General features: G+C 52.9%; 2 protein-coding genes across 4 annotated transcripts in view; one reads left to right on the top strand and one right to left on the bottom strand.

Moving 5' to 3' along the window:
• HEMK1 (HemK methyltransferase 1, mitochondrial release factors N(5)-glutamine) overlaps positions 1-17599 on the bottom strand; it is a 42511-nt gene that overhangs the window by 1707 nt on the left and 23205 nt on the right. The window contains exon 11 of one of the 3 annotated variants that reach the window (XM_073562525.1): positions 15037-15083. The exons of 1 other annotated variant lie outside the window; for it this stretch is intronic. The gene's annotated coding sequence lies outside the window, so the exon portion shown is untranslated. Of the gene's footprint in view, positions 1-15036; positions 15084-15581; positions 16237-17599 lie in introns of those variants that run through there. One more of the 3 variants, XM_073562522.1, reaches the window with a different exon arrangement.
• Positions 14517-17407, top strand: CISH (cytokine inducible SH2 containing protein). Its single transcript, XM_073562528.1, has 3 exons — positions 14517-14901; positions 15074-15324; positions 16501-17407. The coding sequence occupies exons 1-3, from the start codon at positions 14681-14683 to the stop codon at positions 17001-17003; spliced, it is 975 nt and encodes a 324-aa protein (XP_073418629.1). The 5' UTR covers positions 14517-14680; the 3' UTR covers positions 17004-17407.

The following is a 17599-nucleotide window of genomic DNA, read 5'->3' as shown; positions in this document are numbered from 1 at the left end:
AGCCTGCATTCCGATATTACCAGGTGGAAAGCGTGTGGCACCATAATAAACACCCCGGCAGCAGGCGTGCTGTCTGACGCCAATCTTTCCTTCACCTCCTATATACAATCTCTTGCCGCTTACACCTGAGAATGCACCCCTTTCTGATCATGGAAACAACAAAGACCCTCATTGATGCCCTGATCCACTCCCGCCTGGACTACTGTAACGCTCTATTGGCCTCCCCCTCACTTGACTTTCCCCTCTCCAGTCCATCATCAATGCAGCAGCCACGATCATCCATCTGGCTAATCAGTACTCAGATGCGTCCGCTCTGTGTCAGTCATTGCACTGCACTGGCTGCCCATTCATTATAGACCCACAGTGCGGCCCCCCTACATCTCCTCCCTCATTTCTGTCTATCACCCTACCCGTCCTCTCCACAGTGCGGCCCCCCTACATCTCCTCCCTCATTTCCGTCTATCACCCTACCCGTCCTCTCCACAGTGCGGCCCCCCTACATCTCCTCCCTCATTTCCGTCTATCACCCTACCTGTCCTCTCCACAGTGCGGCCCCCCTACATCTCCTCCTCATTTCCGTCTATCACCCTACCCGTCCACTCCACAGTGCGGCCCCCCTACATCTCCTCCCTCATTTCTGTCTATCACCCTACCCGTCCTCTCCACAGTGCGGCCCCCCTACATCTCCTCCCTCATTTCCGTCTATCACCCTACCAGTCCTCTCCACAGTGCGGCCCCCCTACATCTCCTCCCTCATTTCCATCTATCACCCTACCAGTCCTCTCCACAGTGCGGCCCCCCTACATCTCCTCCCTCATTTCCGTCTATCACCCTACCAGTCCTCTCCACAGTGCGGCCCCCCTACATCTCCTCCCTCATTTCCGTCTATCACCCTACCAGTCCTCTCCACAGTGCGGCCCCCCTACATCTCCTCCCTCATTTCCGTCTATCACCCTACCAGTCCTCTCCACAGTGCAGCTCCCCTACATCTCCTCCCTCATTTCCGTCTATCACCCTACCAGTCCTCTCCACAGTGCGGCCCCCCTACATCTCCTCCCTCATTTCCGTCTATCACTCTACCAGTCCTCTCCACAGTGCGGCCCCCCTACATCTCCTCCCTCATTTCCGTCTATCACCCTACCAGTCCTCTCCACAGTGCGGCCCCCCTACATCTCCTCCCTCATTTCCGTCTATCACCCTACCCGTCCTCTCCACAGTGCGGCCCCCCTACATCTCCTCCCTCATTTCCGTCTATCACCCTACCTGTCCTCTCCACAGTGCGGCCCCCCTACATCTCCTCCTCATTTCCGTCTATCACCCTACCCGTCCTCTCCACAGTGCGGCCCCCCTACATCTCCTCCCTCATTTCTGTCTATCACCCTACCCGTCCTCTCCACAGTGCGGCCCCCCTACATCTCCTCCCTCATTTCCGTCTATCACCCTACCCGTCCTCTCCACAGTGCGGCCCCCCTACATCTCCTCCCTCATTTCCGTCTATCACCCTACCCGTCCTCTCCACAGTGCGGCCCCCCTACATCTCCTCCCTCATTTCCGTCTATCACCCTACCCGTCCTCTCCACAGTGCGGCCCCCCTACATCTCCTCCCTCATTTCCGTCTATCACCCTACCCATCCTCTCCACAGTGCGGCCCCCCTACATCTCCTCCCTCATTTCCGTCTATCACCCTACCCGTCCTCTCCACAGTGCGGCCCCCCTACATCTCCTCCCTCATTTCCGTCTATCACCCTACCCGTCCTCTCCACAGTGCGGCCCCCCTACATCTCCTCCCTCATTTCTGTCTATCACCCTACCCGTCCTCTCCACAGTGCGGCCCCCCTACATCTCCTCCCTCATTTCTGTCTATCACCCTACCCGTCCTCTCCACAGTGCGGCCCCCCTACATCTCCTCCCTCATTTCTGTCTATCACCCTACCAGTCCTCTCCACAGTGCGGCCCCCCTACATCTCCTCCCTCATTTCCGTCTATCACCCTACCCGTCCTCTCCACAGTGCGGCCCCCCTACATCTCCTCCCTCATTTCCGTCTATCACCCTACCAGTCCTCTCCACAGTGCGGCCCCCCTACATCTCCTCCCTCATTTCCATCTATCACCCTACCAGTCCTCTCCACAGTGCGGCCCCCCTACATCTCCTCCCTCATTTCCGTCTATCACCCTACCAGTCCTCTCCACAGTGCGGCCCCCCTACATCTCCTCCCTCATTTCCGTCTATCACCCTACCAGTCCTCTCCACAGTGCGGCCCCCCTACATCTCCTCCCTCATTTCCGTCTATCACCCTACCAGTCCTCTCCACAGTGCAGCTCCCCTACATCTCCTCCCTCATTTCCGTCTATCACCCTACCAGTCCTCTCCACAGTGCGGCCCCCCTACATCTCCTCCCTCATTTCCGTCTATCACTCTACCAGTCCTCTCCACAGTGCGGCCCCCCTACATCTCCTCCCTCATTTCCGTCTATCACCCTACCAGTCCTCTCCACAGTGCGGCCCCCCTACATCTCCTCCCTCATTTCCGTCTATCACCCTACCCGTCCTCTCCACAGTGCGGCCCCCCTACATCTCCTCCCTCATTTCCGTCTATCACCCTACCTGTCCTCTCCACAGTGCGGCCCCCCTACATCTCCTCCTCATTTCCGTCTATCACCCTACCCGTCCTCTCCACAGTGCGGCCCCCCTACATCTCCTCCCTCATTTCTGTCTATCACCCTACCCGTCCTCTCCACAGTGCGGCCCCCCTACATCTCCTCCCTCATTTCCGTCTATCACCCTACCCGTCCTCTCCACAGTGCGGCCCCCCTACATCTCCTCCCTCATTTCCGTCTATCACCCTACCCGTCCTCTCCACAGTGCGGCCCCCCTACATCTCCTCCCTCATTTCCGTCTATCACCCTACCCGTCCTCTCCACAGTGCGGCCCCCCTACATCTCCTCCCTCATTTCCGTCTATCACCCTACCCATCCTCTCCACAGTGCGGCCCCCCTACATCTCCTCCCTCATTTCCGTCTATCACCCTACCCGTCCTCTCCACAGTGCGGCCCCCCTACATCTCCTCCCTCATTTCCGTCTATCACCCTACCCGTCCTCTCCACAGTGCGGCCCCCCTACATCTCCTCCCTCATTTCTGTCTATCACCCTACCCGTCCTCTCCACAGTGCGGCCCCCCTACATCTCCTCCCTCATTTCTGTCTATCACCCTACCCGTCCTCTCCACAGTGCGGCCCCCCTACATCTCCTCCCTCATTTCTGTCTATCACCCTACCAGTCCTCTCCACAGTGCGGCCCCCCTACATCTCCTCCCTCATTTCTGTCTATCACCCTACCAGTCCTCTCCACAGTGCGGCCCCCCTACATCTCCTCCCTCATTTCTGTCTATCACCCTACCAGTCCTCTCCACAGTGCGGCCCCCCTACATCTCCTCCCTCATTTCTGTCTATCACCCTACCCGTCCTCTCCACAGTGCGGCCCCCCTACATCTCCTCCCTCATTTCTGTCTATCACCCTACCAGTCCTCTCCACAGTGCGGCCCCCCTACATCTCCTCCCTCATTTCTGTCTATCACCCTACCCGTCCTCTTCACAGTGCGGCCCCCCTACATCTCCTCCCTCATTTCCGTCTATCACCCTACCTGTCCTCTCCACAGTGCGGCCCCCCTACATCTCCTCCTCATTTCCGTCTATCACCCTACCCGTCCTCTCCACAGTGCGGCCCCCCTACATCTCCTCCCTCATTTCTGTCTATCACCCTACCCGTCCTCTCCACAGTGCGGCCCCCCTACATCTCCTCCCTCATTTCCGTCTATCACCCTACCCGTCCTCTCCACAGTGCGGCCCCCCTACATCTCCTCCCTCATTTCCGTCTATCACCCTACCCGTCCTCTCCACAGTGCGGCCCCCCTACATCTCCTCCCTCATTTCCGTCTATCACCCTACCCGTCCTCTCCACAGTGCGGCCCCCCTACATCTCCTCCCTCATTTCCGTCTATCACCCTACCCATCCTCTCCACAGTGCGGCCCCCCTACATCTCCTCCCTCATTTCCGTCTATCACCCTACCCGTCCTCTCCACAGTGCGGCCCCCCTACATCTCCTCCCTCATTTCCGTCTATCACCCTACCCGTCCTCTCCACAGTGCGGCCCCCCTACATCTCCTCCCTCATTTCTGTCTATCACCCTACCCGTCCTCTCCACAGTGCGGCCCCCCTACATCTCCTCCCTCATTTCTGTCTATCACCCTACCAGTCCTCTCCACAGTGCGGCCCCCCTACATCTCCTCCCTCATTTCTGTCTATCACCCTACCAGTCCTCTCCACAGTGCGGCCCCCCTACATCTCCTCCCTCATTTCTGTCTATCACCCTACCAGTCCTCTCCACAGTGCGGCCCCCCTACATCTCCTCCCTCATTTCTGTCTATCACCCTACCCGTCCTCTCCACAGTGCGGCCCCCCTACATCTCCTCCCTCATTTCTGTCTATCACCCTACCAGTCCTCTCCACAGTGCGGCCCCCCTACATCTCCTCCCTCATTTCTGTCTATCACCCTACCCGTCCTCTTCACAGTGCGGCCCCCCTACATCTCCTCCCTCATTTCTGTCTATCACCCTACCAGTCCTCTCCACAGTGCAGCCCCCCTACATCTCCTCCCTCATTTCTGTCTATCAGCCTACCAGTCCTCTCCACAGTGCAGCCCCCCTACATCTCCTCCCTCATTTCCGTCTATCACCCTACCCGTCCTCTCCACAGTGCAGCCCCCCTACATCTCCTCCCTCATTTCTGTCTATCACCCTACCAGTCCTCTCCACAGTGCGGCCCCCCTACATCTCCTCCCTCATTTCTGTCTATCAGCCTACCAGTCCTCTCCACAGTGCAGCCCCCCCTACATCTCCTCCCTCATTTCTGTCTATCACCCTACCAGTCCTCTCCACAGTGCGGCCCCCCTACATCTCCTCCCTCATTTCTGTCTATCACCCTACCCGTCCTCTCCACAGTGCGGCCCCCCTACATCTCCTCATTTCTGTCTATCACCCTACCCGTCCTCTCCACAGTGCAGCCCCCCTACATCTCCTCCCTCATTTCTGTCTATCACCCTACCCGTCCTCTTCACAGTGCGGCCCCCCTACATCTCCTCCCTCATTTCCGTCTATCACCCTACCCGTCCTCTCCACAGTGCAGCCCCCCTACATCTCCTCCCTCATTTCTGTCTATCACCCTACCAGTCCTCTCCACAGTGCAGCCCCCCCTACATCTCCTCCCTCATTTCTGTCTATCAGCCTACCCGTCCTCTCCACAGTGCGGCCCCCCTACATCTCCTCCCTCATTTCTGTCTATCAGCCTACCAGTCCTCTCCACAGTGCGGCCCCCCTACATCTCCTCCCTCATTTCTGTCTATCAGCCTACCCGTCCTCTCCACAGTGCGGCCCCCCTACATCTCCTCATTTCTGTCTATCACCCTACCCGTCCTCTCCACAGTGCAGCCCCCCTACATCTCCTCCCTCATTTCTGTCTATCACCCTACCCGTCCTCTTCACAGTGCGGCCCCCCTACATCTCCTCCCTCATTTCCGTCTATCACCCTACCCGTCCTCTCCACAGTGCGGCCCCCCTACATCTCCTCCCTCATTTCTGTCTATCACCCTACCAGTCCTCTCCACAGTGCAGCCCCCCCTACATCTCCTCCCTCATTTCTGTCTATCAGCCTACCCGTCCTCTCCACAGTGCGGCCCCCCTACATCTCCTCCCTCATTTCTGTCTATCAGCCTACCAGTCCTCTCCACAGTGCGGCCCCCCTACATCTCCTCCCTCATTTCTGTCTATCAGCCTACCCGTCCTCTCCACAGTGCGGCCCCCCTACATCTCCTCCCTCATTTCTGTCTATCACCCTACCCGTCCTCTCCACAGTGCGGCCCCCCCCTACATCTCCTCCCTCATTTCTGTCTATCAGCCTACCAGTCCTCTCCACAGTGCAGCCCCCCTACATCTCCTCCCTCATTTCCGTCTATCACCCTACCAGTCCTCTCCACAGTGCGGCCCCCCTACATCTCCTCCCTCATTTCTGTCTATCACCCTACCCGTCCTCTCCACAGTGCAGCCCCTCTACATCTCCTCCCTCATTTCTGTCTATCACCCTACCCGTCCTCTCCACAGTGCAGCCCCCCTACATCTCCTCCCTCATTTCTGTCTATCACCCTACCAGTCCTCTCCACAGTGCGGCCCCCCCTACATCTCCTCCCTCATTTCTGTCTATCAGCCTACCAGTCCTCTCCACAGTGCGGCCCCCCTACATCTCCTCCCTCATTTCTGTCTATCAGCCTACCAGTCCTCTCCACAGTGCGGCCCCCCTACATCTCCTCATTTCCGTCTATCACCCTACCAGTCCTCTCCACAGTGCGGCCCCCCTACATCTCCTCCCTCATTTCTGTCTATCAGCCTACCAGTCCTCTCCACAGTGCGGCCCCCCTACATCTCCTCCCTCATTTCTGTTTATCAGCCCACCCATTCTCTACGCCCCGCAAGCGACTTTCGACTAATCTCTGCACTAATCCATACCTCCCACTCTCTTCTCTAAGACTTCTCACGAGTTGCACCAATCCTCTGGGATGCTCTAACCCCAAGAAATTAGAACTAACCACAACTTACACAGTTTTAGGAGCTCCATAAAAACACATCTGTATAGAGCTATCACATTCCCTAATAAATCCTTTTATATATAGCCCATTCACTATTTCTCTGATCATAATCCTCCATCAAACTTCACCGCACCCAATAGCACCACAAATATTGTCTGGTGAGCAGCTCACGCAGCCTTTATCTACAGTGGCCATGGAAAGTATTCAGACCCCTTTATATTTCTCACTCTGTTTCATTGCAGCCATTTGGTAAATTCAAAAAGGTTTGCTTCTCATTAATGTGCACTCTGCACCCCATCTTCACTGAAAAAAACAAATGTAGAAATTTTTGCAAATTTATTAAAAAAAAGAAAACAAATATCTCATGGTCATAAGTATTCAGCCCCTTTGCTCAGACACTCATATGTAAGTCACATGCTGTCCATTTCCTTGTGATCCTCCATGAGATGGTTCTACTCCTTCATTGGAGTCCAGCTGTGTGTAATTACACTGATAGGACTTGATTCGCAAAGGCGCACACCTGTCTATATAAGACCTCACAGCTCACAGTGCATGTCAGACCAAATGAGAATCATGAGGCCAAAGGAACTGGCCAAGGAGCTCAGAGACAGAATTGTGGAAGGCACAGATCTGGCCAAGGTTACAAAAGAATTTCTGCAGTACTCAAGGTTCCTAAGAGCACAGTGGCCTCGATAATCCTTACATGGAAGAAGTTTGGGACCACCAGAAGTCTTCCTAGACCTGGCCGTCCAGCCAAACTGAGCAATCGTGTGAGAAGAGCCTTGGTGAGAGAGGTAAAAAAGAACCCCAAGATCACTGTGGCTGAGCTCCACAGATGCAGTAGGGAGATGGGAGAAAGTTCCACAAAGTCAACTATCACTGAAGCCCTCCACCAGTCAGGCCTTTATGGCAGAGTGGCCCGACGGAAGCCTCTCCTCAGAGCAAGACATATGAAAGCCCACATAGAGTTTGCTAAAAAACACATGAAGGACTCCCAGACTATGAGAAATAAGATTCTCTGGTCTGATGAGACGAAAGTAGAACTTTTTGTTGTTAATTGTAAGCGGTATGTGTGGAGAAAACCAGGCACTGCTCATCACCTGCCCAATACAATCCCAACAGTGAAACATGGTGGTGGCAGCATCATGCTATGGGGGTGTTTTTCAGCTGCAGGGACAGGACGACTGGTTGCAATTGAAGGAACCATGAATTCGGCCAAGTACAGAGATATCCTGGATGAAAACCTCTTCCAGAGTGCTCTGGACCCCAGACTTGGCCGAAGGTTCACCTTCCAACAAGACAATGACCCTAAGCACAGCTAAAATAACAAAGGAGTGGCTTCAGAACAACTCTGTGACCATTCCTGACTGGCCCAGCCAGAGCCCTGACCTAAACCCAACTGAGCATCTCTGGAGAGACCGGAAAATGGCTGTCCACCAACGTTCACCATCCAACCTGACGGAACTGGAGAGGATCTGCAAGGAAGAATGGCCGAGGATCCCCAAATCCAGAGGTGAAAAACTTGTAGCATCATTCCCAAGAAGACTCATGGCTGTATTAGCTCAAAAGGTGCGTCTACTCAATATTGAGCACAGGGGCTGAATACTTATGACCATGGGAGATATCAGTTTATTTTTTTTAATAAATTTGCAAAAATTTCTACATTTCAGTTTTGTTTTCAGTAAAGATGGGGTGCAGAGTGTACATGAATGAGGAAAAAATGAACTTTATAGAATTTACCAAATGGCTGCAATGAAACAAAGAGGGAAAAATGTAAAGGGGTCTGAATACTTTCCGTACCCACTGTACCCCCATTTCTTCAAGATGGCGGGACCATCATTGTAAATAGGCCCCTGCACTTTGTCACCCCCACCTCATTGCAGATTGTAAGCTCTTACGGGCAGGGTCGTCATTTGTTATGACTGCTGTATAGGAACTGTTGAATTGTAAAACGCTGCGGAATATGTTGGCGCTATATAAATTATTATTATAGGGTGCAACTAGGGCAGATTTCCCCCTATAGCCAGTGCTGCACTGCTCTAATAACAGGGCAATGACGGCCCTATGAGGCTGCACTGCTGGCAGAGGACCTGATGGCTGCGGTGTGTATAGACCAGTGTCAGCGCCAGAACGTCAGCAAATTGGGCAAAAACGTCCATCGACAAAGATCCCTGCCCGGCCGAGCAGTCTATTACAAGGTCTCAGGTGGGGCACAGGCTATCAGACCAAGGATGGAAACTCGGAATGTTCTCGACAGAACGCGACTGTCTGTCCGCAGTCTCCAATATCATGTCCGCTCTCTATCTGAAACTCAACCTCTCTAAAACTGAGCTGCTTCTGCTCCCGCCGTCCACTAACCTGCCTAAATCTGACATTTCCCTCTCCGTGGGTGGCACCACAATAACTCCCCGGCAGCAGGCGCGCTGTCTGGGTGTTATGTTTGACACCAATCTCTCCTTCACCTCTCATATACAATCTCTTGCCCGCTCTTGCCGCTTACACCTAAAGAACATCTCCAGAATTCGCCCTTTTCTCACCATGGAAACAACAAAAACCCTCACTATCTCCCTGATCCACTCCCGCCTGGATTACTGTAACGCTCTATTAATTGGCCTCCCCGTCACTCGACTATTCCCTCTCCAGTCCATGCTTAATGCAGCAGCCAGGGTAATCTATCTGATTAATCGGTACTCGGACGCGTCCGCTCTTCGCCAGTCCTTACACTGGCTGCCCATTCATTATAGGGTCCAATTCAAAGTACTTGTTCTCACCCACAAAGCTCATCCACGGTGCAGCAACCCCCTACATCTCCTCCCTCATTTCTGTCAATCGACCTAACCGATCGCTGCTCTCCGCAAACGACCTTCGACTAATCTCTGCGCTTATCCGCACCTCCCGACTCCAAGACTTCTCCCGTGCTGCTCCTATCCTCTGGAATGCTCTACCCCAAGAAATTAGGACTATCCACAATTTGCATAGTTTTAGGCGCTCCCTCAAAACACATTTGTTTAGAGCGGCCCATCACGTTCACTAATCACAGTCATTCTGTGTGTAAGTGTGCGTGTGTAGCCCATTCACTATCTCCATCCATCCCCCACTCCCTCAAGACGGCAGGACCTTCAGGCTATGTGCCCACGTAGCGTTTAAATCCGGACACTGAAAACCGGACTCCTTCCCAGAAATCGCGCCTTTTTTTCTGTGCGATTTTGCCGCGATATTCAAGCACTTTCCAAGCGATTTGAAGCATCGCTTGGAAAGTGATTGACAGGTTGGTCACACTCGTCAAACATAGCGTTTGACAAGTTTGACCAGGTTTTTACTATTGAGGTGGCCTATGCAGCATCAATAGTAAAAGAAAATGTAAAAAATAATTAAAATATAAAAAAATCGGGGTATATTTACCTTCCGGCGTCCCGCGCTGCATTCCCGGGCCACAGTGTTCCCAGCGATGCCTTGCGAGACCTGTGATGACGTTGGTCTCGCGTTACTATAGCGATCTCACGAGACCGCTGGAGTCACGCGAGACTACGTCATCACAGGACCTTGCCGCAAGGCATTACTGGGAACGCTGAGGCCGGGAATGCAGCGCGGGACGTCGGAAGGTAAATATACCCCGATTTTTTATTTTTTATTCTTTTTTTTACAGGGGTATGGTACCCAGGGCCTGGAGGACAGTCTCCTCTCCTCCACACCGTGGGTACCAGCCGCACATGAGACGCTTAACTTTGCGCATGGTGGGCATAGCCACATGCGGGAAGTCAGCGGTTCTCATGCATTCCTATGGGTGCAGAATCGCGGCAATTCTTTGCGATTCCGCACAAAAGAATGAGCATGCTGCGATTTTTTCCGCGATGCGATTCCGCCGCGGAAAAAAGCGCAGCATTAGCACAGCATGTGCGGAATGCCATAGGAATGCATGGGGGGCGTTCTGTACACGATTAACGTTTTCGCGCCGAAAATCGCGGCCAAAACGCTTAACAATCGCATTGTGGGCACACAGCCTCATTGTACATACACCCCCGTCCTCTGTATCTCCCCCTCCTCACTGTAGAGTGTAAGCTCTCACCAGCAGGGGCGGCTGATTGGGCTGTAATCATTGTATTGCTAATGTTGTTACTTATGACTTGTGTCTGAAACTGTTAAACTGTAAAGCGCTGCGGAATATGTTGGCGCTATATAAAGATTCTTATTATTCTCGCTCGCTGACTGCAGGCAGAGACGTTGACCATTACTCTGCGCCTGCTTCCCAGCGCTCAGGTCTTTCCGTTGCAGCGTACTTTGGGTCACGATAGTAACCCGGCGCACACCACCTAGGCCTTTTCTTAGGCTGATTCATGTGGCAACACCACGAGTATTCAGGTATTTTGGCATCTTCGCAACGGCCGTGCTTCTGTGCGGTCACAAGTCTCCTGACAAACTCATCTTTGCTGTACCACATACTCGGATCTGCTGTTCCGCGGTGCGGTCCTGTATACTCCTACCTGCAGTCCAACAATTAAGGTGCCCAGCAACATACTCAGCTTTTCTGATCCACCTCCATGGTGCCATCTGCACACTCAGCTCTGCTATTTCTTGCACAAGGTGTCGTCCAGCTCACCCAGCTCTGCTGTTCTGTGCTGCGCCATCGCCTCCGATCCATGCTTCTCATCCAGACCTACAGCTTTGTAAATCCACCTCAGCACGTGAGCCATAACAAATGCAAGTTCTCATCTCTGACCGACGCCAGCCCTGCGGTGAACACTTACTTCATGTGATGACGACGCGCCGTCTGCTTCCGGCACCTGCAGGTTCAGTCATGACCCAGGTCACCAGTGATGTCAGCGTAGCTCCCACCTGCAGCTGATTAATGGAAACCTGTCCCCAGGGATCTACGACTACATCCACGAAACGACCAATCCAGGATAAGCTCCACCTACCTGACTCTATAAAAAAGGACATGAATGACTCATATTGCACTCATTGTCACATTTACTCCCTACAATGTGAGACCCATCGGTCACTGGCCATACGATGGGTGAGGGATGGTACCCACTTATTTGGATATTTTAGGGTGCCATAAGGATATAATGTAATCTGCAGCAGCCACTGACATTCACAGCAAAACCAGCTGTATCCAAGAGAGTGAGGAGTGCGGCCCAGGACCATCCGCTCAGCCAAATCTCATCCTCACTTACTGATCATACAGTGCCTACAAGTAGTATTCAACCCCCTGCAGATTTAGCAGGTTTGATAAGATGCAAATAAGTTAGAGCCTTCAAACTTCACACAAGAGCAGGATTTATTAACAGATGCATAAATCTTACAAACCAAAAAGTTATGTTGCTCAGTTAAATTTTAATAAATTTTAAACATAAAAGTGTGGGTCAATTATTATTCAACCCCTAGGTTATTTTGTGGAATAACCCTTGTTTGCAATTACAGCTAATAATCGTCTTTTATAAGACCTGATCAGGCCGGCACAGGTCTCTGGAGTTATCTTGGCCCACTCCTCCATGCAGATCTTCTCCAAGTTATCTAGGTTCTTTGGGTGTCTCATGTGGACTTTAATCTTGAGCTCCTTCCACAAGTTTACAATTGGGTTAAGGTCAGGAGACTGACTAGGCCACTCCAACACCTTGATTTTTTCCCTCTTGAACCAGGCCTTGGTTTTCTTGGCTGTGTGCTTTGGGTCGTTGTCTTGTTGGAAGATGAAATGGCGACCCATCTTAAGATCCTTGATGGAGGAGCGGAGGTTCTTGGCCAAAATCTCCAGGTAGGCCGTGCTATCCATCTTCCCATGGATGCGGACCAGATGGTCAGGCCCCTTGGCTGAGAAACAGCCCCACAGCATGATGCTGCCACCACCATGCTTGACTGTAGGGATGGTATTCTTGGGGTCGTATGCAGTGCCATCCAGTCTCCAAACGTCACGTGTGTGTTTGGCACCAAAGATCTCGATCTTGGTCTCATCAGACCAGAGAACCTTGAACCAGTCTGTCTCAGAGTCCTCCAAGTGATCATGAGCAAACTGTAGACGAGCCTTGACATGACGCTTTGAAAGTAAAGGTACCTTACGGGCTCGTCTGGAACGGAGACCATTGCGGTGGAGTACGTTACTTATGGTATTGACTGAAACCAATGTCCCCACTGCCATGAGATCTTCCCGGAGCTCCTTCCTTGTTGTCCTTGGGTTAGCCTTGACTCTTCGGACAAGTCTGGCCTCGGCACGGGAGGAAACTTTCAAAGGCTGTCCAGGCCGTGGAAGGCTAACAGTAGTTCCATAAGCCTTCCACTTCCGGATGATGCTCCCAACAGTGGAGACAGGTAGGCCCAACTCCTTGGAAAGGGTTTTGTACCCCTTGCCAGCCTTGTGACCCTCCACGATCTTGTCTCTGATGGCCTTGGAATGCTCCTTTGTCTTTCCCATGTTGACCATGTATGAGTGCTGTTCACAAGTTTGGGGAGGGTCTTAAATAGTCAGAAAAGGCTGGAAAAAGAGATAATTAATCTAAACATGTGAAGCTCATTGTTCTTTGTGCCTGAAATACTTCTTAATAATTTAGGGGGACCAAACAGAATTCTGGTGGTTTGAGGGGTTGAATAATAAATGACCCTCTGAATAAACTTTTCACAATTTAAAAAAAAAATTAAACAAAGAAATAACATTCTTTTTTGCTGCAGTGCATTTCACACTTCCAGGCTGATCTACAGTCCAAATGTCACAATGCCAAGTTAATTCCGAATGTGTAAACCTGCTAAATCTGCAGGGGGTTGAATACTACTTGTAGGCACTGTATATTCATTACATTGCTGCATTCAGAGTGTTGAAAATTAATTACAGGGCCCCAATGTCCACAACGTATAGTAATGTGCACCTCCACCTAATGAGCCGAGTGCTGGAGGACACACATGCTCAGTCCCCTCCACCTAATGAGCTGAGTGCTGGAGGACACACATGCTCAGTCCCCTCCACCTAATGAGAGGTGTGCTGGAGAAAACAAAAGCTCAGTCCCCTCCACCTAATGAGCAGAGTGCTGGAGGACACACACGCTCAGTCACCTCGACCTAATGAGCAGAGTCCTGGAGGACACAACAGCTCAGTCCCCTCCACCTAATGAGCTGAGTGCTGGAGGACACACATGCTCAGTCCCCTCCACCTAATGAGCAGAGTGCTGGAGGACACACACGCTCAGTCCCCTCCACCTAATGAGCAGAGTGCTGGAGGACACACTCTCAGTCCTCTCCACCTAATGAGCTGAGCGCTGGAGGACACACAGGCTCATTCCCCTCCACCTAATGAGCCGAGTGCTGGAGGACACACAGGCTCAGTCCCCTCCACCTAATGAGCTGAGTGTTGGAGGACACACATGCTGAGGGCACAAAGACAAGAGAATAGACATGGTGTAATATTTCATTTATCCTGTGGTGGCGCTGGAGGGAAATGTAGCCCCCGGGGTAGGTTTACCCTACAGATCACTGGATCGCTATGTGATCAGAGAATTGTCAAGGGACCCTTCGAACACGTAGAGACGATCCAAAGTGGAGAACCCTATAAACCGGTGGGGGCCACAGGCGCCAATGATCGTCATCATCTCTGGCGGTACGTGACGTCACTGGCAGTCCGGCGGGGGGCACCAGATGCCGGCTCTCCGCTTCCGACCCGTGCGGGTCCGAGGCGCCCTCCACCCGCGGCTCCAGGAATGAGACATGAGGCCACTTCCGCTGCTTGTCGAGCTAAATATATCGCAACGTGCCTGTGTGACCACGTAATGGCTGCAGGGAGGCAGCAGAGGAGGAATGTCTGGTGGAATTTCTGGAATCAAACCAATTCCCTGGAATCAGGAGAAATAAAATATAATTAACCCTTCTGGTGCCAGCAGAAGCCCCTGCCTTGCTCTGCAGCACTTGCTATCACCCCAGCGGCTGAGGACAGTGCAGGCAGCGGGGACACTCCTCCTCCGGCCCCCGGCCATTGGTGGATTTACATAGTTCTGCCTTCTTTTCCTGGAAAGTTCTTGGAAATATATTAGCCGAGTTCTGCTCTTACCCTGGGACAACACACACCCAATGCCACTATATATAGACGCAGCGCAGCGGCAGCACGGGGTTAGAAAGCAGCGATCCGCGCGCAGAGGACACAGGCGCCGGCGCTCAGCAGCGCCATTTAATTATCTGACAAATCGTGGATTTTCGGACAGTCGCCCCTTTCCCTGCTGTCGAGGTCTCTGCGGTGGGACACACATGCCTTTCCGCTCTTCCTGGACGGATATGATCCTTTGTGTGAGAAGGTAAGAGACGCTCATTAGTCCGATAGCGGCGCCCTATTCCGCAGCGCAGGACAACGTGACGCCTGAGGTTATTGTGTCGCTCCGCTGAAGGACTCCGCACGTCACGGGATTTTCTTCTGATGCACTAAAGTCCTCTCCACCTGCATCCGTTTAACGCCTCTCTTTCTTCCAGTCCACAGAGCCTGTTGGCAGAGCAAAGGATTTGTCGACCTTCATCTTGTGTGGGGGTCCCAGGCTTTGCAGCTGACCAAGTCATGCACCCCCTGAACCCTCCCGCTTGTCCGGGGCCCCCACTGACTGCACCTGAAGTGCCCCCAAGGGCATCTGAGCCCCAGGAGCTGCCGCCCCCTCCGCAGGACATCAGGGACCCAGAGGAAGATCTTCTCTGCATCGCCAAGACGTTCTGCTATCTCCGGGAATCTGGTAAGACCCCAAAACCCGCTGGAAGCTGAGCGAACCTTTTAATTGGGGCGGTTCTCCATAAGTGTATATATAGAAATGGGGGGTCCCTTTAAGTAACACTTTCCTGGCAAACGACTTATCGTCCCACCACCCTCACCAGAGATGGCATCGGCTGTGACGGGCCACACCGGACGCCATTAGCTCACGGTGACACATTACAGCGGTGGATGCGAAAATAATAATACACCTCAAGGAATAAAAAGGGGCGCTAACACTTAAGAGCGAAAGCGACGACGTCAGCAGCATTGGGAATCGCTTGTACTCCCCCTCCGATGGACGCCGTCCCGGCTGCCGCAGGGGGCGAATGTTGGGAGATGACGGCGCTATTTATGTCGGATTGAAAAAAAAAACAGGAAAAAAAGCTACAAAGGGAATAATCGGCGTCACGTCGGCTTTTCTCCCGCGGTCTCACGCGCCGCAGCGGCGGTCGGACGCTCCCAGATCTCTGTGTATTCACAGACCCGAGCGGCCACGTGTACAAAGCTGGAACGCGACACGAATGGGTTTGGACCCGAGGCCGACACTCCACGGCGTCAGATGGGACACGGCACAAAGTTTGCTCTGCAAAATAGCTCCGCGTTTAACCCCAATGATCCTGGACACTTTCTTAATTAACTTTTTGATGGAAGCATTTTCTGAATTATTTGAGCTTTATGACAATCCGCGGAGCGTCTTTTTGGTATGAACAGAAGTCAGAATTTTTTCTGCATTTTTTTATTTTTGTGTAAATTGGACAGATTTGTTTTTTCCTTCTGGATTCTGTGCTGTGAAGTCTCCGGCGTCTTCTGTCGCACAGTCACGTTCCCTGTTCAGAGGTTTCCTCGTTGTTCCAGACTCGGCCCCGGGACAGATGTCACTCAGCTTTTTGGGAGCCTGGAATGGAGCAGTGAAAGTATCACTACAAAACGATCTACTGCCGTTCAGGAGTCTGGGAAAGCTGAGTGACAACCCCACAGGATCTATGCCGGCTGCTGTAACAGTTGTCACCCAGCTTTCCTACAAATGGATAGAACTGCCGTGAATTAGTCATTTAACAGCAGGACAGAAGACGCCGGGAGTATTGGGTCTGGGGAGTTTTGGGTTGATGATCTTCATTTTGCCGTTCCTACAAGTTGTCGCTTTCTCTCCCCCTTTCAGGTTGGTATTGGGGGCCGATTACCGCCACCGAGGCCAAACAGAGACTCCAGAAAATGCCAGAAGGCGTCTTCCTGGTGCGGGACAGCACACACCCCAGTTACCTCTTTACTTTATCAGTCCGGACGAACCGCGGACCCACGAACGTTCGCATCGAGTACTCGGACAGTCTCTTCCGGCTGGACTCTAACTGGCTGTCTAAGCCGCGGATCCTCTCCTTCCCCGACGTCGTCAGCTTGGTGCAATATTACGTCTCGTCCTGCAACTCTGAGAGCTCCAAGGACCCCGCCAGCCAGTCGCCCCCCGCACCCACCTCCCCTAAAGAGCCGGCTGCAGTGCACCTCAAGCTCCTGCAACCGCTGCACCGAAGCACAGAAAGCCCGAGTCTACAGCATCTGTGCCGGCTCCAGATCAGCCGCAGCGTGGCGCCGGGCTCCGACCTCACACAGCTGCCCCTGCCCCGGAGGATGGTGGAGTACCTGCAGCGATACCCATTCAAGCTCTGACTGCCATTACTACTCGCACTTCCACCATACGTCCAACACTGTACATAGACACACTATTTATTATGAAGCCCCCTGCCCTCTACTATTTTTTTTTTTTTTTTTTTCTGGGGGTTTTATACTTTGTCAGTAGATGATTCCCCCAGGATGGGCTTCCCATGCCCCTCAGAACTGGTGCCCGCGGAGGATTATACCCTGCGTACCCTGTAACCACCCGTCCTACAGTGGAGCGCGGCTATTGTCTGGACTTGTCCCGTGGGCGTAGTCGCTGATAGACCACCGCGGACCCCTCTGCTGTGCCCTGATAAGGCGGCAGAGATGCACTTTAGTGGTTGCGTGGCGATGACGTGGGGGGGAACCTTTCCGTCTGGCCGCTGGAGATAACAATAAATAGGATTTCTTACTAACGTAGTCGTCCTGTGATTATTTAAAGAGCTTTTTCATCTCATATCAAGTCCTCGGGATTAAATCTAGCACTGGGAAAGCTGGGTGACCATCAGTGTGGCCCGCCATCACAAGGGCAGACACTTAACTTTCCTATAGCCCTAAAAGGCAAATGTGCAGGCAAAGTTCGGGAGTCTGGGAAAGATCTATTACGC

The sequence above is a fragment of the Dendrobates tinctorius genome, unplaced genomic scaffold (assembly GCF_039654945.1).
Source record: "Dendrobates tinctorius isolate UK_male_01 unplaced genomic scaffold, ASM3965494v1 ptg000357l, whole genome shotgun sequence".
Taxonomy (NCBI): domain Eukaryota; kingdom Metazoa; phylum Chordata; class Amphibia; order Anura; family Dendrobatidae; genus Dendrobates; species Dendrobates tinctorius.
Note: the sequence above shows the minus strand (reverse complement) of the source record. Positions and strands in the feature narration are given on the sequence as shown.